Here is a 26811-nt window from a genome sequence, read left to right on the forward strand (position 1 = left end):
GGCTTCAGCAGCACAGGGTTCAGTCTCTGCAGAAGCAGATGGCAAATACCCTTGGCAAGCGCCAATTTGTAATTGACAGTTAACCAAATTTGTGTTTACTGATTACATCTTCCTTTCGTCAACTAATCAGTATATAACTCTGTTTTCTGTTTGTTTCTATTCAATGCTGCTGCTGCTAAGTCACTTCAGTCTGTTCAATGACACCTTGCTTAATATGTATTATTGATCCATGAAGACTGACACACAGCCAACAGCTTGTAACTCATGCCTGAAGAATTTTACCAAACACGTATTTTAAATAATGAAGCTTGTGTAATTCTTATATAAACGTATTTTTCCCACAAGGCACATAACAGCCTTCTTGCCCTTAGCACCAAGAGATAAGCATTTCAGCATTATGCTTCAGTTCAGTTCAGTCACTCAGTCATGTTCAAGTCTTTACCACCTCATGGACTGCAGCACACCCAGCTTCCCTGTCCATCAGCAACTCCCAGAACTTGCTCAAACTTATGTCCATTGAGTTGGTGATGCCATCCAACCATCTCATCCTCTGTCATCCCTTTCTCCTCCCACCTTCAATCTTTCCCAGCATCAGGGTCCCTTCCAATGAGTCAGTTCTTTGCATTAGGTGGCCAAAGCACTGGAGTTTCAGCTTCAGCATCAGTCCTTCCAATGAATATTCAGGACTCATTTTCTTTAGGATGGACTGGTTTGATCTCCTTGTAGTCCAAAGGACTCTCAAGAGTCTCCAACACCACAGTTCAAAAGCATGAATTCTTTGGTGCTCAGCTTTCTTTATGGTTCAACTCTGACATCCATACATGACTACTGGAAAAACCATATCTTTGACTAGATGGACATTTGTTAGCAAATAATGTCTCTGCTTTTTGATAGTCTGTCTAGTTTTGTTACAGCTTTTCTTCCAAGGAACAAGTACCTTTTAATTTCATGGCTGTAGTCACCATCTGCAGGGATTTTGGAGTCCAAGAAAATAAAGTCTGTCATTATTTCCATTCTTTTCCCATCTATTTGCCATGAAGTGATGGGACTGGATGCCATGATCTTCATTTTTTGAATGGTGAGTTTTAAGCCAACTTTTTCCCTCTCCTCTTTCACTTTCATCAAGACGCTCTTTAGTTCCTCTTTGCTTTCTGCCATAAGGGTGGTGTCACTTACATATCTGGGGTTTATTGATATTTCTCCCTGCATCTTGCTTCCAGCTTGTGCTTCATCCAATTCAGCATTTCGTATGATGTACTCTGCATATAAGTTAAATAAGCAGAGCGCCAATATACAACCCTGACATACTTCTTTTCCAATTTGGAACCAGTCCATTGTTCCATGTCCAGTTCTAACTGTTACTTCTTGACTTACATACAGATTTCTCAGGAGGCAGATAAGGTGGTCTGGTATTCCCATATGTTTAAGAATTTTCCACAGTTTGCAAAAACATTATGCTTAAGCATTATGCTTAAGAGTCATCAAACTGGACAATCTTAAAGTACATCAACCCTGAATACTCTTTGGAAGGACTGATGCTGAAGCTGAAGGTCCAATACTTTGGCCACCTGATGTGAATGGCTGACTCATTGGAAAATCACGTGATGCTGGGAAAGATTGAAGACTGAAAGAGAAGAGGGTGACAGAGGATGATATGGTTGTATGGCATCACAGATTCAATGGACATGAATTTGGGCAAACTTCAGGAGATGGTGAGGGACACGGAAGTCTGGCATGCTGCAGTTCATGTGGTCGCAAAGGGTCAGACTCGTCTTGGCAACTGAAAAGCAACACTAGCTTAAGCAGCAAAATCACCAACAAAATGCAAACAAATGTCAAAAACATGTTACTAATTGGACAGCCAAAAGACATTTATTTACAGTATAGAAGCTGCAACAAGAGGGAGGGTTGTGCCTTCTTCAACCTCAGTTGAGAATGTGTACTCCAGGTGACTCCAGTTTTCTGCTATGAGCATACATGCCCATGTTGATTAATGACCTTGGAAACTGCTTGGAAATACTGATTTTGAGACTACACAAGTTTTTGTGAGTAGATGAATGCGCAGATACAGAATATGTGAATAATGAAGATTGACACTACCTTTCTTTCGTTGGGGCTATTTGTTTTGTGTCACTTGATGTAATGAATTAAACTGCTAGGAACATCAGAACAGACATCTTTGTCAAGATGTATCTTTTCATTTCTTAGGTAAATTTCTGGGAGCAGAATTGCTGTGTCATAGTAGCTATATTTTTAGCTTTTAGAAACTGACAAAATTTTTCCTAATGGGTTTTGTTAGTGTACATTCCTTCCTACTTTTGAGGTGTCTGTTGAGCTCCCATGGCCATAAACATCACTGTAGGAACATGTAGGGTCAATGAACCATGTTCTGAATTAGGGAAGTTGGCTTTGCAATAAGGGTTCTTAGAGGAAACGTCTACCTACCTTACATCCCTCAGATTTCCTCATGTGCCAGTAGCCTTGTTTCACAAACTACAAAACGTCTTGATAGAAGCTGACACGTTCAGAGCTCAGAGGCTGAGAGGCAGTAGCTGAGACACCAGTGTCTTGGGCAGCTGTCATCACAGTTCCCATGGGGATGAGGAACCCTGGGATGTTCCTCCCCTTCATAATGTAATTATTGTCTCCTTGTATGTTAGTATGATTACTGGGAAGGTCATATGGTGAACACGAGAATAAAAATTTCCTGCAACTTCCTGTAGAAGTCTGTCTGGATGACCCCAATATAATCTCATTTTAAGTTTATAAATTGATACAACTTTTTGGAGGGTGATTGGAAAGTAGCTAAGACATGTAATATGATTTAGAAGCTGTTACAGTACAAATGTACATGTTATAGGTGAAGGTATTTATAGAGATATGCATGTGTATGATAGAAAATTTCTGTATGGACATCATAGAAATGAATCATAGTATTTAGATGTATGAGATGATCAGGAGAATTGTACATTGGTGAGAGGGAATTTGTTTTCTATTCCTCTGTAAAACTTCATTTTCTTACCAGGAGTTGTTTTAATAAAGTAATTATAAATATTTTAAATGTTATTTTGCTATTTTATCCAGCAATCCAACTGTCCTCACTTTTATATACTATTAATGTTTGGAGGACTCAGTCCTGTATATTGCTCCGTCTGCCTGTACCTCTCACTTCAGGCAGGTCAGGAAGGTGCCCTGGTAGCATTTGGCATCTAAGGGAATACATGAATGAGCAGCACAGTTGGAATGTATACAGGGTGGAGAGCCTAGAAGAGTATTCGGCATTCACAGGCTGTGAGTTTAGGGTGCCTGGCAGATCCTCCGTCCTCTTTCTCTCTTCCCAGGTTCCCATAACTGTGGTCAGAGAGTATCTTGTAGGTGGAGTGCAGAGATCATTGGGAAAAGTGGGATTCCTGGGGATTGGGATGAAGGAAACCTTTTTGACAGAGGCTCTTTGGTGGCTGTTGGGTTTTGATATGTTTTAGAGGCAGTTGAAGTGTGTTCTGTTTGTGGGTCTCTTGGCTCTGCAGGGCTGAATGGAATCAGGGAGATTGAAGAGAGCAGGGTCTGGCTATTTTTTGACTGTTTTGATAACAACCAGGACCTGGGGTCTGAGGGAAGGCCAGCTGGGTGTTGAGAAACTCCTTGCCTCAGAGGTTTCAAGTTTGCCCATTTAGAACTTTTCCATGTTCTAAACTTGATTAGCCTCGAGAGGAAAAGAGAAAAGTTCCTCTGACTCTCTTTTCACTGATTCTCTAGGGATTCTCTGAACTTAACAGATTTAGTTAATCAGTGAATCAGTCTCTCTGGGGACAGAGAGGTGAAGGAAAAACGGAGAGAGATACAGAGAACCATGGTCAGGCTCTCACAGCACTTTTATCACTATAATTTCCCCTCAGTTGCTGGTGTGAGGTGTTCCCTCTTTCACTGAGAGTGGAGAGAGCAGCAGTTTGCTGTGACCCACAGACCATGCCCAGCACTCATCACCAAGCAGGGGGTACCCAGTGCTGATCCCAGAGCCATAGAACTTTGCAGGCCAGTCCCCTTCTCTGGAGGTGAGTGTCTGCCAGTGGTTCCTCTCTGTGAAAGAGCTAGCAGGAGACGATTAGGATAGGAAGTTCTGGGCTTTGCTACCTTGTAGAGGAAAGACACCTGGAATATGAAGAATGGATGAAGGGAGCTGCATGGTGAATCCGCGTTTCCTTCGGAGCAGAAAACACATTTTGCTGTTGTGAGTGCTGGTGACAGACACAGCTCTCTGTCATTACCCGAGACCCTGCTCGCTCATCTCTCTCTATTTCTTTCTTTTGTATGCTTCCTATTCTGTAGGGGATCCCCAGGAAGAGAGGCCACAGATTGACCAGACAAGTCCTCTGTCAAGAGTGAAAGAGAGTCCTATCCTGTCAGCAGAAGGAAAAGCAGGTCAGGATGGATACTCTTTGTTCGTTCATTGACCTGTTTGTGATTCATTCACTGATTTATTTACTTAGGAAGCATTAAAAGAGTCCATGTTGACTCTGTGTCATACTTGTTCTTGGCACCAGAGGTGTGACGACGAATGAAGAAGACAAGCTTCCTTGAGGGACGTCAATTTCAGCTCCTGATGAGAGCTAATAGGCAGAAAATACAGCCTAAGGAGAGTCCAGAGTGTGAAGAGGCACATGTGTAGCTTTAGAGATTCTGGAAGTGCACCCGGTTATAGACGTTTGAGCAATGAGTTGCATGGGATGAAGGAAGGAATCCAGTTAATCTAAGGAGCTCAGAGTGAGCCATTTTGATGTTTTCTGACACTTTTCCTTACTTGTAGGGCTCAGGAGACTATTGAGGACATAGATGAGTAAATGTTCTCTGGGGACTTCCCATAATTCCCCATATTTCTAGGTCCATCGCTGGTTGAACACAGGGACACATTTCCCATTTGGAAGTCTCTTCTTGCTAGAGCTAGAACTTTGAAACCCTAGACAAGCAGAGCATGCTACCTTATATCATAGCTACTTCCTAGTTCCTGGTTTCAGATTTTGCCGTAGGAATGGGGGTCATAGACATTGGCAAGGAGAGTCCCAGCGTCTTCACTTCTCCTGTTCCCCAACACTCTGCAGTCCCCTGGTGACAAGTGGAATCATCATCTCTGAGCTAGAAGTCACAAACTCAGAGCTAGTGAGGCTTCTCCTACTGAGGGGGCGCATTCACTGTAATGAGCAGAAGAAAGTGACTTTTACCATAAGAATAAGGAGGAAAAATTGGACAGTCAGCTCCAGGAAGCCGGCTACCAGAAGTCTGGAAAAGACTTCATAGTTTGTCTCAAAATAGCTCTTATCTTATGACATCATCCTGAGTGGACCCCACCCCCCTGCCTGTCATCCTTCCCAGGAAGAATGATGATACAGGTAACTGAATTGAAAACTTCAAAGTGAAGATGAGGCAAATGAATCAGTGTTCAAAGGAAACAAGGAGAAGGAACCATGTCTCATTGAGATGACTAGGAATACTTTCTTGGAACTGTTGAGATGCAATAATTATTTCAGGGCATGGACACAACAGGCCCAGAAGACAGATTAGGACACTCAGGATGGAAGGGGTCATGCTCTAAATGGGTATGTTGTGGCCAGGGAAGTCGATAAGGTGGTCAAGGAAGGGTGCAGGCAGAATGTCTAGTGAATTGAGAGACAAGGGTGATTCCTGGGGTGGGTGTGATCTTACGCATAGAGTGGTATTGATGATTATCTCTTACTTAACTGGACATGCCCACTTATCTTCATATATTATGCATGTTGTTCATAAAACACTTAACATCAACTTTTTACAGGGAACAGTGAAATGGGGACCCTGCTGCTCATGCTATGGAGCCTAAGAGCAGGAGCGGTATTTGTCAAACTGTGAATGTCTTCAGTGATTTGAAATTAATGGCATGTTGTCTTTCCTTTGCCCTCTAGATTTCAAAAACAACAAAAGCATACAGCCAAATGTTGGAAAATTACTCTAGTGTCCCTGAATTTTATCTCCTTGGCTTCCCTGGCTCTAAAGAACTACACAATATTCTATTTGCCACCTTCTTTTTCTTCTACTCTGTGACATTAATTGGAAACATGGTCATCATCTTGACAGTCTGTGTTGATAAACATCTTCAGTCTCCCATGTATTTCTTCCTGGGTCACCTCTCTGTCCTAGAGATCCTGACCACATCTGTGGCCATCCCTCTGATGCTCTGGGGTCTGCTTCTTCCTGGGATGCAGGCAGTATCTTTGAGTGCCTGTTGTGTACAACTGTATTTGTACCTGTCTTTGGGAATGTCGGAGTTGTTATTAATAGTAGCGATGGCTGTGGACCGTTACGTGGCTGTCTGTAACCCTCTGCGGTACAACATCATTATGAACAGCCACACCTGTCTCTGGGTGGTAATTGTGTCTTGGGTATTTGGCTTCCTGTTTGAAATCTGGCCAGTCTATGCCACGTTTCATCTTAGTTTCTGCAAATCAAATGTGCTAGACCATTTTTACTGTGACCGAGGGCAACTGCTCAAACTATCCTGTGATAACAGTCTTTTCACAGAGTTTATTCTGTTTTTAATGGCTGTTTTCATTATTGTTGGTTGGATGATCCCTACAATTGTCTCCTACACCTGCATCGTATCCACCATCCTCAAGATCCCCTCAGGCTCTGGCCGCAGGAAAGCCTTCTCTACCTGTGTCTCCCACTTCACCTTTGTTGTCATTGGCTACGGCAGCTGCTTGTTCCTCTTTGTGAAACCCAAGCAAACGCAGGCTGCTGAGTACAACAGGGTAGCATCACTGATGGTTTTAGTGGTGAACCCTTTTCTGAACCCTTTTATCTTCACCCTCCGGAATGACAAATTCATAGAGGCCTTTCGAAATGTTATGAAACGCTGCTATCAACTCCTGAAGGATTAGCTGTGTCCTGAGGATGGACTCATTACCTTGGGCCTGAGTAAGATGAAAGCACAGATTAAAATCTGAAATAATCATTTTCATCTGCAAACTGTTTGTGATCTACAAGGTAACTTTTAAATACTGACATTGCTTCAGTTGATAAGTGAGTCATTCCTATATGGTAGACTGTTATTTTTTAAGTGCTTATATTCATTAATACATATTACTGCAGTTAAAATGCTTCTCACAAAATAAATTTAAGAACTGTAAATATGCAAGTTATTAAAAAACACTGAGTTGTTTGAAAGGGAAAAGCATTCAAAATGTTGTTCATTGTCTTACAGCTGACCTAAATGTTTGATTCTAGGTGCTGGGTCATTCTCACCTATATTGTTCTGTGATTTTCTGGTTTCCTCACTGCTGGAAGTTCCCTATATTACTTCCATGAACAATACCAAGTCCAACTTCAGGGATCAACATTATTGAGGCTTCTGCTCCAAGGTTCAACAGTGACAGTGACTTCCTGTAAATTATCTCGACTGGCAATTGTGTTCATCCTCTCCTGGCACTTACTTTCCTCCTTCCTCTCTGTAGCTCTCTTTCTGTGGTTCCAGGTCTTTAATTCATTTCTGGGTTCTTCTTTTCCTTTCCCCCTCACACACCCCAAGTTTACCACACTATTTTCCAGCTTCCCACAAATTTGTCCTTCTTCCTTCTCTCCAGCATTGCCATTCTCATCATTCCTCTAATCAGCACCCTGCTTCCTAACTGATCCCCTGTTTCTTATGTTATTAGCATAATTTTATCAGCATCTTTTTTACAACATCTTTGTAATAACAAAATATTGATAACTAATATCAATAGTGACTGGTTAAATAAATTATGTTTCATCTGTATAATAAAATATCTAGCTATAGAAAGATTAAAGAAGCTCTTTCTTAAGTGGTTAGAAACAACCTTTGGTCTATATTGTTAAGTGAGAAAAGTAAGGTACACTGAATTTATTATTCATCCTTTTGTGTTAGGAAGGAATAGAAATGCATATAGATTCATATCTGCTTATATTTTCATATGGGCACCTTCAGAAAAATCTAATAGGTGGTTTCTGGTGGGATTATAGTAGTGAGGATTGGCAGATAGAATGAGGAGGGGATCAAGACTTTTCACTCTATACCCTTCAATATTCTTGTTATTATTTTTGTAACCCTACATATGTATGCCTATGAAAAAGTTAATAATTGCATTTCTCTTATGTCTTAAGACATGTACTAATTCAATTTCTCAACCTTTTATGGGTGCACATATTTGTGTAAGTATGCCCCCCAATTGGAATTGTATATTTTAAATGTGTGAGCTTTATGGTATGTGAATTATATCTTTGTAAAGTTGGCAAAAAATTGTATGTTAGATGGTGGAAAAGTACTATGAAGAAAAGTAAAATAGGAATGAAAGGAACTGTTTGGAGAATGCTGAAATTTTAAATAAGGTTGTTAGGAAAAGTTTGAAAGAGGTGAAGTAGTGAGTCATGTAGACATTAGTTAAAGAACATTCCAGGTATGCAAACAATAAGCAGAGAGAACCCAGGGAAGGCATAAGCAACATGCTGGAATGGAATAAGCCAAGATGAGTAAGAGAAAATGAAATCAGAGAGGTAATTGAGATTTAGATCATGTAGAGCCGTGCAAGTCTTTTAAAGACATTTGCTTTTTTTCGGAGTGAAGGGGAAAACTATTGCAGGGTATTGAAGAATAGTGACAGAATCTGCCTATTATTTTAACAAGATTATTCTGACTCCTGGGCAGGCAATCGATTGAAGGACAGTAAGAAAGAAGGAGGGAGATCCATTAACTTTTGCTGTATAAGTCACACACACAAATCTCCAATGATTACAATGATGCTTTTGTTTTCATGCATTTGGGTTTCAGCTTATCAAGGCTCGGCTTAGCTGGTGGCTCTGCTAATCAGGAGGGCTTATCTATGAGTCTAAGAATTGGATGGTAGTCAGGTGGTTTATGGCTGGCTCTCTATTGATGTTGCAACTGGGGTATCTTTCCTCTTTCTGGGCCCAGCAGACTCACCTGGGCATGTTTTTCCTATAATGATGACAGAACACAAGAAAGCCCAGCTGAAAACACTAGCGGCCTCTTAGGACCTGGCCTCAGATCTGGCATACTGAATCTTCAGTCCCATTGTATTGTTCACAGCCGGTTACACGGAAAAAATTCCAGAATCAAGGTGTGGATAATATGCTGCTGGAGGACATGAGGCCAGGCAGAGGTTTACCAAGATGTCCTTAATGTTTCTCTTGGCTTGACTAAACTTAAACTGGGCTTATTCCTGACTGTAGGCCCCTGGCATTTGCATTAGAACACTTGCAATTGTAAAACCTTTTTCTGTTCCTTTGAGATGTAAACTTTTAAAAAACCCTGCTGCCAGTTTTACATCCCAAGGAGGATTTTCTTGGGACTTAGGAGCCATACCTTTGAAACATAATCCTCAAGGAAGAAAGTGCCCTTTTTCCCAGTCTCTGTGGGAGGGGATGAGCCTGACTTTGATGGATACCAGAGAGCAAGCAGAGCTGGACTCATCACAGAAAAACACCTTTTACAGACTTAGGAAAACTCAGTGTGCTCACCATTTCCTATTGATCAACATCTCCCAGCTGAAGGGCCTCAGTACTTTTCCAGTAGTTCATTTCTATAGTTGAAAATTCTTCTACTCTTTGAGTGAAGAGAAGTGCAGGCATGGGTTCCCTTTCCTGGTTTGATAACCTTGAATAGTCTTCTTTGCCTGTTTAACATTGTCCAGGACAAGTTTTGCTTTGACAGGGATGAAGAGGCTGAATATTTTAAATGATTGTCTAATTAGCCATAGAGACCTTTACAATAACCTAGGCAACAGGTGATAATCATTTGGATCAAGGTGATGGCAGTAAAGTCTGCTTTTAAAGACTATATTTTATGCATAACTAACCTAATATAATATCATCTTATTTGCATTAATCTATAGACAACAGCATTTGTTTGGATTTGATATGAAAAAAGAGATGAGTTAGTGACTATACATTTTTGGGGGGCACGTCTGAAAAACTAGAAGGATAAAATTGTATTAACTGAGGTGAAATTCTGTTGACTGAGATGGTACCATGGAATGAGCCAGTTTGGGGGGAATATCAAGAGCTCAGTTAACGAACAAATTAAGTGTGAGATGTCTAATATTAAATGTCTAAGAGAACATACTGAGGAGACAGACGTAAAACCCTGGAGTTCAGGGAACTTCAGGATGGATACATAAATTTGAGAGTGAATGTTCAGTTCAGTTCAGTTCAGTTGCTCAGTCATGTCTGACTCTTTGCTACCCCATGGACTGCAGCATACCAGGCTTCCCTGTCCATCACCAATTCCAGGAGTTTGCTCAAACTCATGTCCATTGAGTCAGTGATGCCATCCAACCATTTCATTCTCTGTTGTCCCCTTCTCCTGCCTTCAGTGTTGCCCAGTCTTTTCCAATGAATCAGTTCTTCACATCAGGTGGCCAAAGTAATGGAATTTCAGTTTCAACATCAGTCCTTCCAATGAATATTCAGGACTGATTTCCTTTAGGATGTACTGGTTTGATCTCCTTGTTGTCCAATGTACTCTCAAGAGTCTTCTCCAGCACCACAGTTCAAAAACATCAGTTCTTCGGTGAACCCAGGGCAGGCAAATTCTTTAAAAGCTGAGCCACAAGGGAAGTCCAAGAATTCTAGAGTGGGTAGCCTATCCCTTCTCTGGTGGATCTTCCTGATCCAGAAATTGAACTGGGGTCTCCTGCACTGCAGGTGGATTCTTTGCTAACTGAGCTATCAGGGAAGCCCAAGAGTGAGTGTAGGTGGTATTTAAAGCTATGAGAATAACTGATTGACCAAGGGATGAAGTACAGATAAAGAGAATAATAATGCCTATGGCTGGGCCCTGAGTTTTCAATATTTAGGGACCAACTAATGAATAGGAGTCAGTGAGGGAGACTGGGTAATGGCCAGCACAATGGGAGGTAAACCAGAAGAGTGACGTCTTGATATACTATGTCATATGGTCCTGAGAGGTCAAGTAAGATGGCTGCTGGATTTCACTATGTGTAGGTTATTGATGACTTTGATGACCTCACAAGAGAAGTTCTTATAACACTTTCTTGATAGCTCTAAAACTCAGGGAACATCATAAAAATCTTCTGTATCTTCAGCTTCTTCTTTGAATGTTACACGGGTCTTTGTGCTGTACTTGAAACGTACTTCCTCTAAGGACCCTGTGCACCCAGAGGTCCCCTGAAGCAATGTGTACATAGAAAAAGACCTTGCATGGGTCAAGGGTGGGAATGCCTTGTAAATGAAGCATTGTGATTGATTCAGTTCTCTGTACCTGCAGTTGAGAGACATTGACCATGAACTGTAGCTTTAGAGATATTCAAATACCTCTGCTGCCTCAGACTCATGGCTAGTAGTGAAGATGATCTGAAGGAAGCTTGAGGGCCCACTGAAGGAGACTTTGGTGAGTCCTAAATCACCACGTCGGTGAGAGGTGAGGGGAAAGTAGAGGCCAGCTAAGACTTCTCCTGCATTGTTACTTGGTCTGTGCTGTGAGAAACTCAGCAGGTGAAGTAGGGCTAACCGGAAGACAAAGGCTTCTGGGAGTAGGGGTTGGCAACAGGGACAATGGGCAAAGGCAGCCTATAGCTGATGCCTTCAGTCATCCAGCTATCAATGTTGATTTGTCAACATTGAGGATAAGAGGGTCAATGGCTTTAGTCATGGGACCCGTAGGTCACACAGAGAGGAAGAGGAATTTGTGTGTAAGCCAGAGACAAGGAAAGCATGGCATTGATGTCCAGGGGGCCACAGGAATTTTGAGCCACCTCTCCCTGACTTGGGCAGGTTTTTATTCCCATATTGTAAAGGAGTAAACAGATTCTGAGAAATGGTGTCTTGCCTACATTCAGCTTCTTGCAAATTAAAGAACCACTTCTCAGATGAAGATCTCAACTTCAAATCTTCCGCAATGTGTATCCCTCATTGTGTATTGCTGTTGAAATACACACAGAGTATGGATATTATTTCATATATATCTAAAAGAGTTTTGTGAGCCAGGTATTACTGCTCCATGTTATGGGTAAGGGGATCAAGGCACAGAAAGAGTAAGAAATCTGTATGGATTCACATATCATATTGGATGCACAATCAAAACTCTAGTCCAATAGTTTATTAAATTTCCATTGCTTAAAACAAACAAACAAACAATACCACTGCTTCCCAATAAGGCTGCAGTTACTTACCCTTCTATGGATTCAGCAACCCTCCCCCCATTCTCCAGTGAAAGTGAAAGTCACTCAGTCATGTCTGGCTCTTTGGGACCCCATGGACTGTAGCCTGCCAGGCTCCTCTGTCCATGGAATTCTTCAGGCAAGAATACTGGAGCGGGTTGCCATTTCCTTCTCCAGGGAATCTTCCTGACCCAGGGACTGAACCTGGTTCTCGTACATTGCAGGTGGATTCTTTACTGTCTGAGCCGCCAGGGAAGCCCAATCTCTAGTAATGAACTTAAACCAGAGTCCACATATTTGCTCCCAGCTCCCCTCACCAAGAGCCCCATCCCAGCTCCTTGTGGTTAGAACTTGTGCGGAAGTACCGCCTCATCTTGGGGAAAAATTGAGCCGGCCATCAGTGTCTACATTTCCTGACTATAAAAGCCTGCAACTTATTCTGTCATAAAACAGGAAGTGTGGCAACCTTAGTTCTCACTTTGCCAAACAGAAGGGTTGTGGTTTCCCTTTTGCTGTCTGAATCCTGGGCTCACTTTAGCTCAGAATTCTGTTCATTCTTTCCTTTACAACACTTTCAACCTCCCCCTTCCTTCCCTGTAGCACTTGCTTGTCACTGACACCATCAGAGAGATTGTATCTCCATTGAGTTCTAATATCATTCCAACATCCACTCCCATCTGGATGCAAATTGTTGGGCTGGCCAAGCATTCGTTTGGGATAAACCCTGAATGAAAACTTTTTGGCCAGCCCAATGCTTCTAATAACCTCCTTCAAGCAAGTTCTAACACATAATGTGTTAATCTCATTTTTAAACATTGTAAGTGGCCATGCTAATTAACCCCAAATAGGGAAGCCTAGGAATATAGAACCAGAGCTTAGTGTTGTAATAAAATATAAAACTGTCATCAATTTAATTTGACATACAAAAAGTGACGTTCACAATCATTGTAGTACATTTTTATTAGACATAAATGGTGAGCTCTTTACTTGGGTGACTATAATTTCTAGTAGTTTTATGCAAACTTCCCTTATGGCTTCAGTCAGTCAGTTCAGTCACTCAGTCATGTCCGACTCTTTGCGACCCCATGGACTGCAGCATGCCAGGCTTCCCTGTCCATCACCAACTCCCAGAGCTTGCTCAAACTCATGTCCATTGAGTCAGTGATGCCAACCATCTCATCCTCTGTCGTCCCCTTCTCCTCCTGCCTTCAATCTTTCCCAGCATCAGGGTCTTTTCCAATGAGTCTGATCTTATGGCTTAATTCTTGTTAAATTAAAACACAAACATATTTCTTTTCTCTTTTATACGTACTGAGGAGGGTCTGTAGTTGATGTCTTCCTGCAAGTACAGAGGACAGACTGGATGCCCACAAGACCTGTCTACCTTTTTCTGGCCTTTCTTTCAGTATGGCCAAATGAACTCTTTTTCCTCCTGCAAATGGTTTTCCTGTGTCCCTGGTGTTCCCTTTCTACAAAATGCCCACAACTTGCCTCCACCCAATGTCTCCTTGAGCAGTCCTCCTCTTTTTCTACTCTGTGGTCAGCTGGACCAGTCCTGGGTCAGTGTGGTATCAACCAGTGCTGGCGTCTTTGGGGTCACTGTATTGTACCTGGTAGCACGATCTCTCTAGAACTGCAGGCAGGAATATATTATGACTACTGGGACCCAAGGAACTATACCAAATTCTTAATATATAGTTAACAAACACAGTCAGGTCATCAAAATCCATTAAAATGGAGATTCAGGCCAAGACCAAGGAAATATTTAGCTTATTTCTTTAGGACTTTGCTGAAGAACAGAGATTCAGTTCTCTGAAGTGTGGTCATCTTGGGTGTTAGGTAGTCTTCAGAGAGGTTTCCTAGCAGATTCCTGCCCTGCCCACCCCCCTCTCCATTCCCATGAACAGTGCTGTCTCTGGTCCTAGCTTAGCTCACAAGACCATTCCTAGGCCTGGCCTCAAAGCAGATTGAAGAGGGCCTCTGCTGTCCCTCCCCAGGCAGGCTGGAGGGCATGAGAACAGGGGTCTCTTGGGAACAAAATTGAGCTCCAGAAGCTGAGTTTATCCCTCTTCCACCTTTGCTATCCTTTAAATAACGTTCACACCTGCTCAGTCTGAAGTTTCTCCCTGGTAGTATGGTCATGTGCTCTGAGGACAAAACAAAGCCTGTTGATCAGTCAGAAATTCTTGGTTCTATCTTTGTACCAACCCAGTTGTCTCCATCAAACAGTCTGTCTCCTGGTGATATTAATAGTATCCAGTCCCCCAAAGTGGAGTGCAGAAGCTGATTTCCTCCAATAGCCTAGGACCTCTACTAGTAGACAGATGGATAAAGAGATCATTTGATCAGTTGACCCGTGTAGATCGAAAGCCATGGGTCTGACTTTCTCAGGAAATAGGGTCTCGGGGAGTTGCTGACACAGAATGAGGAGTTGGCCTCAGCTGTGTGTTTGCAAGTATGTTTGTGGAGGGCCTGGTGCTTTAGCACTGAGGAGCTATTAGGGGGTTCTCCAGTGACCTGTGGAAGACAGACGTAGGAATTTAATGTTCTGTATCTCCCGGATCAGTCCCAATTGCCAATATGCTCTTTTGCTGTCTCTGTAGTATATTTGTTGTTCTTGTCAGAGGCCACAGAGAGCTGCATCATCGGGCCTTCTTCTCGCAGATCCAGCGGTAGGTGATGTTACATGAAACAGCGTCATATGTCTTTGTTAGACCTATGGTCACACAGTGGAAATTCTGACCCTGATTGGTAACGCTAGTTGGGAAAAGAAAGCATAGTTAAGGCCTGTCATTTCAGCTCTGCCTTTTCCTGGTTCTGGTACGCCCTCAGCATCCCCATGGAGAAGGAAATGGCAACCCACTCCAGTATTCTTGCCTAGAGAATCCCGTGGACAGAGGAGCCTGGCGGGCTGCTGTCCATAGCATCGCACAGAGTCGGATACGACTGAAGCGCCTTAGCATGCATGCATGCATAGGAGAAGGAAATGGCAACCCACTCCAGTGTTCTTGGCTGGAGAATCCCAGGGACAGAGGAGCCTGGTGGGCTGCCGTCTATGGGTTGCACAGAGTTGGACACAACTGAAGCAACTTAGCAGCAGCAGCAGCATCCCCAAATCCAGCTCAAAAACTGATGCTTTCCTGTCAGCTCTCCTGTGAGTTTTTACGGACTCGTTATCTTGGATTAACTCACTCTGTTTGGTTAGAAACACTTCATGGGTTGTTTGTCCCTTTTTCTCCCAGACATAATGTTTTAGTGCTGGAGGTCCTATGTTTTCAACAGGAGGCCCAAGAGGAGAAGGAAGAAGGAGATTTCTCTTCCTTTCCTGGACACCAGCTGGCTTTGTGAAAAACTTGGTTGGTCTTTTCACACCTCTTTTAACTGTCTTTCAGTCTGACTGGAAAGAGTCTGGTTTCATGGGAAGGACATAAGTTTTGGAGCCAAGTGGATGCAGGTCGAACTGTAGCTCTACCACACCCTGGCTTTGTGATATTCAACACATTTCTAAGCCTCAGTTCATCTGTCTGTTAAATGGGAATCAATAAAGGCTTTTCCTTGTAGCATCATTGTGAATACTGCCAGGAATGACATGTAAAGTGCTTAGCAAGGGCCTTGCATTTAGTAGACACTGAATGAATGTTCACTTACTCCTTTCTGCGAGCGGCTGGTTACAGTCTGGGGAACTGACTTGCTTTCTATCTGACTCACCATTTTCATAGGTCTGCTGGGAATGTCATGTTCCTCACCATGGCTATGGCCATGGAATGATACATAGGACATAGCTCTTGGGAGTTAAAGTTTAATAGCTTTAAGGCATAGACAAATTGTTTATAGTAACATTTCCTTAGATAGAGAAACCATCTCCGGGGAACTTGTAAGAACTTAGTTAAAAAACTGTGATCTCTGGGTTAAAAGATACTTATGAGATATATATCAAACATGATATGTATGGGGATTTGTTTGGATCTTGATTTGAACAAAATAATTTGTTGAATGAACAGTCCTCTCTACTCAGAAATATTTTATATTTTCCATAATAAAAAATTTACCCCAAAAATGTGTCTCTGGGGATAAGTGGGTTGGAATAAAGAAGAGGGAGAGAACAGGCAGCTAAGTCTCAGCCTTTGTGCTGTTCCAGGGCAAACCCACTGAGTCTCTGGTCTAGTCTCTAGAAGCAGCTAAGATCCCAGAAAAATGTGAGATGTTCACGTACTTGCCATTAAATGCAGCGTTGTTGATCCAGCGCCACGTCTTCTCTACAGGCTGGTATAATAAGCCAATAAAATACTTCTCAGCACCAGTTATGTCCTGGAGAAATTTCTAGAAATTAAAGAGATAAGACAATCAGCAAAAAGTTCTTTCCTGCTGCTTCCTTTCTGCCAATGGACTCATGATTATATCTGTCTGGGAACAAGTAAAGGACTCCAGGGCTGGCTATCCCTGGCACTGCCCATCAGCCCTAGAGACGTGATTCTCATTTTACCCAGAGCATCAAAATCATGTGGAGGTCTTGTTAACACACAGACTGCTGAGCTCCTGTTTAGTAAGTGTGGTGGAAGGGACCAAGAATTTGCATACCTAATAAATTCCCGGGTGATGCTGATGCTTTGAAAATGAAGGAGGAGGGTACTATACCATCTAAAAAAGGGTAATTTCAACTACACATTTCTTTGATCTACTCTGCATAGGATTGTTTTCATTGCCAGAAGTTTTACATTCCAAATAAGACTGGATCATCTTGGAGAAGGAAATGACAACCCACTCCAGTATTCTTGCCTGGAGAATCCCAGGGATGGAGGAGGCTGGTGGGCTGCCATCTATGGGGTTGCACAGAGTCGGACACGACTGAAGTGACTTAGCAGCAGCAGCAGCAGCAAGACTGGATCAAGTAAATTCCTTGAATACTCGGCAAGGGAAAAACAGGGAGATTTGAAAGTGTGTTGCCAAAGCAGATAATGCCACAAGAAATAATCAGTTGCCAACAAAGGTCTGTCCAGTCAAGGCTATGGTTTTTCCAGTAGTCATGTATGGATGTGAGAATTGGACTATAAAGAAAGCTGAGCACTGAAGAATTGATGCTTTTGAACTGTAGTGTTGGAGAAGACTTTTGAGAGTCCCTTAGGCTGCAAGGAGATCCAACCAGTCTATCCTAAAGAAGATCAGTCCTGAGTGTTCATTGGAAGGACTGATGTTGAAGCTGAAACTCCAATACTTTGGCTACCTGATGCGACTCATTGGAAAAGACCCTGATGCTGGGAAAGATTGAAGGCAGGAAGAGAAGGGGACGACAGAGGATGAGATGGTTGGATGGCATCACTGACTCAATGGACATGAGTTTGGGTAAACTCTGGGAGTTGGTGATGGACAGGGAGGCCTGCCGTGCTGCAATCCACGAGGTTGCAAAGAGTCAGACATGAATGAACAACTGAATTGAACTGAACTGATTTGAGTGCCTGCTAAAATGACAGTGACCTTAGACATCTTACTTTCTGCATTAAATTAATGGGTCACAAATCATTCTGGCCAGAAACCTGGGAGTCCCCTGGACTCTCCTGTATTCTTCACATTCCTCCCATTATCAGTGACTATCCAAGTCTTCTTAAATATTCTCTCCATCCCCCTGGTTACTGCCTTTATTCCTCCTTTCCTAATATTTTTCTTCCCTGAAGTACTTCATTATTTTTAAAACTTGATTACCAGATTTACTCATTAGTAAACTTTTTTTTTTGAGTATCTGTTGTGTGCCAGGCATTGTATTAGGTTGGAGATACAGAAATACATTTGATTCTTTTAAAAAAAAATTATGATTTAAAATGGGTTGGCAAAATATGGGCAGTGGGTCAAATTCAGACTGGAGCAAAATTTTATAAACAAGGTTTTAATGGAACAAGCCGTGGCAATTTGTTACATATTGTGTATAGCTGCTTTTGAACTATGATGGCACTATTAAGTAGTTGTGACAGAGAACATATGACCTGAAAAGTGTAAAATATATACCATCTATGTTTTTAAAAAATGTCTGCTGACCCATGGTCTGAAACAAGGGTTCTTAACCCTTCTGTCTCTTGCTGGAAGCAGGGATGGTTTCTACAGGGATCTATAAAACCACTGGAATTTTATTCACAATATTGTGCTTATGTAATGTTTCTGGAAAGAGATGAATAGATTTCACCACCATTTCTAAAACATCAGTTATCCCAACATGTTGACAATCCACAGATCTAATAAGAGAAGATAGATGAGTTGACCAGCATAGAAGGGTATCCCAGGTATAGTGCTTTTAGGAAATACGTGTTAGATATGGACCAGGAGGGCTTCCCTCATGGCTCAGAGGTAAAGAATCCACCAGCAATGCAGGAGCCACAGGAGATGCGGGTTGGATCCTTGTGTCAGGAAGATCCCCTGGAGGAGGGCATGGCAACCCACTCCAGTATTCTTGCCTAGAGAATCCCATGGACAGAGGAGCCTGGTGGGCTACAGTCCATGGGGTTTCATAGAGTCAGATGTGACTGAAGCAACTTAGCACGCAGCCATGCCCAGGGAGAAAGGAGGAAGTGAATAATTATGGGATTTCGGAGTCTATATAAAGACTGTAGATGAGGTAATACGTGAGATGGATTTGGGGAGATAGCTATTGTAAGGCAAGTGCTAGGAGCGGGGTGTGTGTGTGGCGGGGGGTGGGGTGGGGGTAGTGGTCAGGATTGAACTTTCTGGAAAAGGAAGTATTAGATCACAGGCAGACTGCAGAGTGTGTGTGCATGCTCAGTCACTTCAGTTGTGTCCGACTTTTTGTGACCCCATGGACCATAGCCGGTCAGGCTCCTCTGTCCATTGGATTCTCCAGGCAAGAATACTGGAGTAGGTTTCCATTTCCTCCTTCAGGGGATCTTCCCAACCCAGGGATGAAGCCCGCTCCTCTTAGTTTCCTGCATTGGCAGGCAGGCTCTTTACCACTAGCGCCATAGGCTGGAGCATCTGTGGAACTACAAGATGCTAAATTCGGTTGGTGCAGACACAGGATTGGAGAGAAGGCAGAGGCTGGACCATACAAGGCTTACATGTCATGCTAGGAAAACCGGACTTTAACTCACTTCATTTTGGAAGAATGGCACAGAGAGTTTAGAGCCTTAGACCAGTTAGTAGGTCAGATCTGTGGAGGATAGGTAAGAAGTGGCAAAACTAGGGGCAAGGAGAGAAATTAGAAGAATCCCAAAGAAATCCAGGGGAGAGCTGAATGATTTGCTGTGAAGATAGCAGGGAAGGAACTTGGTTAGCAGATAATTTAGAGGGGAAACGAAAAGGCAAAGTCCAAGAAAACTGTCGGTGTTCCATTTCGGTTGACATGATGACTCACCAGTATTTGGGATACAAGAGGAGGAGCAGTTGGGGTAAAACTTGATTTAGTTTTAAGCATGGTATGTTTGTGGTGGTTTTGAGACATCAAAGTAGAATGTGATTCACTGTCTGGTCTAGGAAAGGGAACTGAAGATACGGATATGAGAGTCATTGGCAAGCCATTGGCGTGATGAGCTTTTTTTTGGGGTTAGCATGAGTGTAAGTGGCAGAGAATGCCAAGGATGGCTTTTGAAATGTATCAACCCTTAAGGGGTTAGTAGAGGAAAAGAGGTTATGGACGTCCTTTCCCATTCCCCTCTTCTTTCCTTTTTCTCTTTTCTGCCCTCTGTCTTGCTCTTGGTTTTCTACTTCAAGGCATTTTCCATTCCCACTTGGGTCCGTAGCCCTAGAGGAGCTGTATCATCATGATCCCTGCTCACTGTTGGGCACCTACTACTGAGATTCACAGAGACGCTGTCATAAACTCTTCACCACCACAGGGCTTTTTAGAAGAAGGGTGAAGGGAAGAGCGGAAAGCAGCAGAATACTGTGTGGAGCACAATGTCTAGTGCTCAGCAAGTACGTGGGGTTTGAAGGAGAGGCAACTGTAAACTAAAACTATGGCCTAAAATTCAGTTGCTCGGTCGTATCCGACTCTTTGCAACTCCCTGGACTATAGCCCACCAGGCTCCTCTGTCCATGGGGCTTCTCCAGGCAAGAATACTGGAGTGGGTTGCTATTTCCTCCTCCAGGGGATCTTCTCAACCCAGGGATTGAACCCGCATCTCTTGCGTCTGTCTCCTGCACCAGTAGGCAGACTCTTTACCACTAGCACCCCCTGGGAAGCCCTAAAATTGATTAGAGTGTGGGTTTTGGACTTAGAGAGATCTCAATTCAATTCCGTGTGCTGTCATATACTAGGTGTATGACCTTGATCAAATTATTTCCCTGTGCCCTAGTTTTTTATATTTTAATTTTATTCTATTTATTTGAGCATGAAAATTCACTTCTTAAAATCTAATTTTTATTGGAGTATAGGTGCTTTCCTAGTGTTCCCATATATAAAATATAAAGAACTATAGAAAGAACAACCCCTCAGAATTGTTATTATGATAAAAAGAGATAATAAAGCTTTTTACATAGTGTGAGCTATTTTTACTCTCATAATTGCACACCGCAATCCCAATACTATGATCCCATTCTTTGTTTTGCATATTACTAATTTTGTTATTTAAAAACTTCCTTACTTATTAGGCTGATTGGGATCAAATATTAACAGCTCATGTCTGTGAAGAGTTCCATAGTTTTAAAAGCTTTATACACATTGGCTCATTTAGTCATTCCCTGTATTTTAAATGTCCTGGCCCCTCCCCAACACCCTGATCATGGGAGAGACCATAGAGTGTGGATTTCATTAGCTCAAATGGGCCTGAGGAACACACCCCACTGCTACTGAGAAGAGCCTCCCGCCCCGTCTCCATCCCACCCCCACCCATTCCCTGCTCCGCAAATCAAATTGCCCCACCAACTCAACTCCACCCAGTGAGGCTGGTGAAGGGATGCTGCTTTTCTGTACCATTCCATGGGCTCACCAGTTTCTCTGGCGTGTTGACGATGGCCAACGTGGATCCTTTTACTTTGCAAAAGTTCATGCTCTTGTTCCAAGGCAATTCCGATTTGGACAAGAAAAAACATCTTCCTTGATGAAAATCCCACCCCTTGGGGCAGACTACAGGAATCCAAGAAAAGAGAGGATGAGATTAGTGGGGTTTTGGGTATGCATCTTGGGAGCAAATCATAAGACAGTAGGAAGTGGGTTTCTTTAGAATTATTATATCAATACAATTCTCTTCAATCCAGGAAGAAATTTCATCCACTTTGACCCTAGTTTCCCTGTCTGTAATATGAAGGGAATGATGATAAGGTCACTATGGCCCCATTGGGTCAAACAGTTTCATAAGAAAGGAGACAATGGGAAAAGTATCTAAGAATTCACTGCCTAAGAACCTGGAGGTGGAGAGGGTTATAAGCATGCGCTGTACCTGTTCCATAGCTCTCTGTTGGAGTGAAGCTGACAGTGCCATTCCCCAAAATCTGCGGAACTGAAATGAAAAGAAAACCTGAAGATAGCTGGATGATGGATGTGATACACAAATGTCACAGCAGATGTCCAGAATGGACAGTGGAATTAATAAGGGACTCTTTGCCACTCTGTGTTGGAATTTTTCAGATTTTTTTCTTTGGAACGTCCATCCAACTACTACTATTATTTGACCTGTCTCAGGTCCTACTTTATGTCTTCTTTTTGGTGTCTCATATATACCTTTGATGGGTTTCCCAGGTGGCTCTAGTGGTAAAGAACCTGCCTGATAATGCAGGAGACATAGAGATGCGAGTTCGATCCCTGGATTTGGGAGATGCCCTGGAGGAGGGCATGGCAACCCACTCCAGTATAATTGCCTAGAGAATCCCCATGGACAGAGGAGCCTGGTGGGCTACAAACCATAGGGTTGCAAAGGGTCGGATACAACTGAAGTGACTTAGCACACACACATATACTTTTGACAGTGTGAGATGCCAAGAAAAAGAGCAGGAGAAAGGAAGAGGAATAGATGCATTTAGTACCAGAAAGGAAACCTCCCTGTTCTTTCTCATCTGTACCTTTTACAGTGTTTTCCCCAAAGAGCTGTCTGGAGCGCTCCCTCTCCAGGCTCCACATAGCACCTTTGCTGCTCTCCCCACTGCTGGGTGTGCCTTAAACCCTATGTGAAAACCCATGGTCCTGATGGGCAGCTCTTGACTCTCTCTCATCAGCAATTATCAGCTCTAAGGACTGTGCTAACTGGAACAAGATTCAGAACTAGAGGATGTTGGCAGACAAGGAGGCAGATGGACATTCCAGAGGTTTCTCTTTCGATGTTTGGCTATGCCACATGACATGTGGGATCTTATTTCCTTGACCAGGGGTTGAATCCATGCCCCCCGCAGTGGAAGCACAGAGTCTTAACCACTGGACTGCCAGGGGAGTCCCCAGAGATTTCCTGTGGGCAGAGAAGAGTCCATTCATCTCTTTAAACACAAAAGGAGAATCAGTAGGCCTCCAAGAGGAGGCCTCATTATTTTTGGGGAACACTGGCTGTCGGAGTGGGTGGTTACAGTGGCTCCAGAGGTTGATCAGACTTTTCCTGGACCAGTTGTTTGTCCATGGTGGTTGAAGACCAGTTTAGTTTACCCAGGTGCCAATTAGCTACTTACAATCATATATAAAATGTGCACGTTAGCATTCACTTTTTATTTTAGTCCCCTATTCAAAGGCTCTTTGTAATATAGCATAACCTGGATTTCATTAGAAATGACTTGGGGTTTATAACTGAACAGAACTGTATACATATTTCATGAGCATTTCCTCCTTTTGGCTCACTGTACTTACTGGGTGCCTCAGTTGCTACAAAGATGAAGAAGAAATTATCTTTCTGATAAAGATGTGGCTAGTAATAGGTTTGTATTAAGAGCAAGTGAGAAGGAGATCCTTGGAAAAGCTTCAAAAGGAGGTGGGGTTCATAAAGAGAGCCGTGCCTGACATGTTTTTATCCCCATAGCTTCTGGCATTGGACTTTGTGTTTTATAGAATGATAGTTGACTAATTTCTCCTGTTTTCAGTCTCCTTCTGTGTTTGGTCTAGCATATTGCTTGGCACCAAAAAAAGGTACTGAATATAATTTTTGATGATTTTTGTGGGGCATGGGTTTATTTAAACAATTCTTTAAATGACAGGGTTTATAAAGTACTTTCATATCACATTACACTAGTTATACACAAATCATCCTCATTCCCAAAAGGAAAACAGGATCTGAAATGTCATCAACTCTAGTCTTGGTTTCTCATCTCTAAAAGTAAGAAAATTAATTAGAAGATCTTTGTTTTTCTGGGTGTGCTGCATTTATTTTACTTTTCCAGCTTTATGGAGATATCACTGACACATAACATTGTATAAGTTTGAATATACAACATGGTGATCTAATACATGTACTTATTGCAAAATTATCAACACAGTAAGGTCAGTTAACTCCTCCATCACCTCGCAAAATCATCTTTTTTGTGTGTGTCGTGAGAACATTGAGCATCTACTCTTCTAGCAACTTCCTTGCATACAATACACTGTTATTACTTACAGTCACTATGTTGTACATAGGAGTTTTGGAACTCATTCATCTTATAACAATTAGCAGCTCTTGACAAACTCATTCTACAGAAGAATGTCTAGGGGAAGGAGGCTTTGAGAAAGGTCTTTAAGACTTAAGCACAGAAGAACCTGGAGGGGGGAGAGGAGGTTATTTTCATGTACATTACCTGTTCCAGAGCTCTCTGTGGGAATGAAGATGGCATTATGTTCGCCAAAAATCTGTGGGACTGCAAAGAAAATCAGCGGTTGACTCAGCCCCAAAGGTGGCTGTGCAGTGAGTGTTATAGATAGACGTTACTGTGGGGCTGGTGGGACATAACGCCTGTCCGTGGGACAGGCTGAGTTCTCTGACTCGGGTCAGCCAAGGTGGGCCTGGGTTTCCTGTGGATATATTCACTCCTTCTCATCCTGCTGTCTTATGTGGTGGAAACTGCACCTCGAGATTGGGCCATATGGTCGATACCTCTTACCCAACTGTTGCCTCCAAATCACATTTCCTTCCTCATTTATCTTCCCCACAGGCTTCTGAGGCTGGAGAAGATTTTACTTGCTGCAACTGTGGTAAAATCTTTTGATATGAGGCCTCTTTTTCTGAACATTTGGATGAATTAGGCTCTGTGTACATAAAGGAAAATATCTTGCCCAGTAAAACCCCATTAACCTTTAAGTAGCTCTAAGTGGCACTAGTGATAAAGGACATACCTGCTAATGCAAGAGACTTAGAAGACCTGGGTTCGATTCCTGGGTTGGGAAGATCCCCTGGAGGAGGGCATTGGAGAGGCAACCCACTCCAATATTCTTGCCTGGAGAATCCCCACGGAGAGAGGAGCTTGGTGGGCTACAGTCCATGGGGTCGCAAAGAGTCAGACACAACTGAAGCGACTTAGCACGCCCCACAGCTTATCACGGGGTTGGACTGGAGCTGTGTTTTCAAATTAGAAACTATAACAAGCACTGCAGAGTATTTCAGCTCAGATTACCCAGCGAATGCTCTAGTGGCAAAAATTTTGTGTGGGCGTCTAATCATCAGACACTGCTCTGTTTTGTGTCTCCAAGGTAGACCAAGGAACCCTGCCCATTGTGTGTGTGTCTGGGAATGAGAAGGGCAGTCAATTGCCCTCAGCTGGAAAGTCTTGAGCATTTAACCTTTATATTCAACCCTGCATCCTAGGGAAAGGGTCAAGAACAGTACAATCTGAGTTGCGGTAAGAGGTTGATCAGATACTCACAATAAAGCAGAAATAAGGTCATTCCAACAATTTTAAGCACCACTACGATAAGCCCAGAGATTATCATGTGCCAATTCATGATGCAGGAGATGAGGAGGCCTGTGGGCATGAGAGCACAATATCACCATTGGAATCTGGGACAAGGCTTCTTTCCAGCAGGGAATGTGCCTGACTCTCAGAGCAACCCTTAGGGGCTGTGAAGCCTGGCTTGACATTGATAGGCGCAAGAAGAAGACCCAGCAGACAGGGAGGAGCTTGTGTTCCTTGGGAACCTTTGAACCTGATGTGCTGCCTCTCCTCTGCCATCCCTAGCTCTCGGCTTCACTCCTGTTCCCATCTGCAGCTCTTAAACTGTCTGGTGAATAAACCCTCTCCTGGACTTTGAGAACCCTTAACCTTGAAATGATCCTTGCTCCCCGGGCCTTTCATTTGTAGTCTTGGCCATACAGTCTAAGCTCTCAGAAGTCGTCATCTTCAAAAAACTATGCCAGGAGTCCGACAGACAGGACAAGTGTCCCTGGGGTCCTTTGCGTGGGAGCAGAGCCAACAATCTGTATAGAGAGGACAGGCCGAGACTCACCTGGTGTCTCCCTGGAAGGCTGGGCTGGTCTGCAGGTGGGGATCTTTCCCAGTGGCCTTGTGCCTGGTGTGGCGGGTAGAGGCCCCTCCAGCGAGAACAGGCTCCTTGTGTGTGAGCAGTGTCCTTCCTTCCTTACATCATCTCTGTCTCACCAGCATCCCTGAGCAAACACTTCTTCCTGTTCAGTGTTCTTGGCAAAGGGAGCGGGAGGGGCTAGGAGGGGAAGGGAGTAACTTCTGAAAGAGGAAGGTCATCGCCAAAGGGGTTCTCATAGAGGGGAATGATCGTAGGATTATTTAGGAAATGGAACATCTTAACACCGACTTGTTCTCTGTGTCTGAATCTCCCTGAAGTAAAGTGGAAAGAAAATGTAGTAAAATGTTAACAGATACGAGTCTGGGCGAAGAGTGTCTATGAATTATTTATTTGGACTTTCCTTACAGCATGTCTGCAAATCTGAAATTGTCAAAACAAAAAATTTTAAGAAAAGAAATTCATCTGAAGTCACTGCTTTTAATAAGGAGGTCCTCATATGTCCCACTGGTTCCATAACTGCAACCTGGCTCTCTGCTCAGTCCCCTTTATCATGGACTCCTCCTCTCTGGTCCCACCCAACAGCTCACCTCCCTGGCCTTATACCTCAAGAAGCTGATGACTATTCAGTATTTCATGAGCATGGTGCTCTGCTGGATACAGGGGGTCTGGTGGGGGTGAATAATACTGAAGTCTTACTATCAAGGATATATTACATTTGAAGTTTTCCTTTTATTATACTTTTCCTACTGTAAAGGCTATGTGTACTCATTGGGGCTTCCCTGATGGCTCGGATGGTAAGGAATCTGCCTGCAGTGCAGGAGGCCCGGGCTCGATCCCTGGGTTAGGAACATCCCCTAGATAAGGGAATGGCAGCCCACTCCAGTATTCTTACCTGGAGAATGCCATGGACAGAAGGGCCTAGTGGGCTACAGTCCATGGGATCATAAAGAGTCAGACACGACTGAGTGACAAACACACACTAATTACAAAAAATGGTTAAAGGAACTTTCCTGGTGGTCCAGTGGCTAAGACCCTGTGCTCCCAATGCACAGGGCCCGGGTTTGATCCCTGGTCAGGGAGCTGGATTCTGCATGTTACAACTAAAGAACTCACCTGCCCCAATGAAGGTCAAAGAACCTGCTTGCCCCAACTAAGACCCGGTGCAGCCAAATAAATAAATATTTTTAAAAAGTGATTAGAAAATACTGGCAAGGAACATTGAGAAAATAATGTTCATAAAATTTTACATTTAGCAATAGTTGCTGTTAA

The 26811-nt window shown here is 43.1% G+C and overlaps 2 protein-coding genes across 5 annotated transcripts; one reads left to right on the forward strand and one right to left on the reverse strand.

Annotated features, from left to right (window-relative positions):
* Positions 1 to 5960: 5960 nt before the first annotated feature.
* LOC122437959 (putative olfactory receptor 9A1) lies at positions 5961 to 6905 on the forward strand. Its single transcript, XM_043462419.1, has one exon. The coding sequence runs from the start codon at positions 5961 to 5963 to the stop codon at positions 6903 to 6905; it is 945 nt and encodes a 314-aa protein (XP_043318354.1).
* Positions 6906 to 12103: 5198 nt separating this feature from the next.
* On the reverse strand, positions 12104 to 25628 carry CLEC5A (C-type lectin domain containing 5A). 4 transcript variants are annotated; one of them, XM_043463905.1, is made up of 7 exons: positions 25507 to 25628; positions 24927 to 25025; positions 23865 to 23924; positions 21557 to 21616; positions 21107 to 21243; positions 16393 to 16499; positions 12104 to 14895 (listed from the first exon to the last, which is right to left on the reverse strand). In XM_043463905.1, exons 2-7 carry the CDS (start codon positions 25003 to 25005, stop codon positions 14877 to 14879), a joined length of 462 nt encoding a protein of 153 aa, XP_043319840.1. In that variant the 5' UTR covers positions 25006 to 25025; positions 25507 to 25628; the 3' UTR covers positions 12104 to 14876. The 4 variants fall into 4 exon arrangements, with proteins under 4 accessions (XP_043319840.1, XP_043319837.1, XP_043319838.1 ...); XM_043463902.1 differs by having other exon boundaries at positions 12104 to 14936; XM_043463903.1 differs by lacking the exon at positions 23865 to 23924 and having other exon boundaries at positions 12104 to 14936.
* Between the last annotated feature and the right edge of the window lie 1183 nt (positions 25629 to 26811).

Source organism: Cervus canadensis, chromosome 3, assembly GCF_019320065.1.
Source record: "Cervus canadensis isolate Bull #8, Minnesota chromosome 3, ASM1932006v1, whole genome shotgun sequence".
Taxonomy (NCBI): domain Eukaryota; kingdom Metazoa; phylum Chordata; class Mammalia; order Artiodactyla; family Cervidae; genus Cervus; species Cervus canadensis.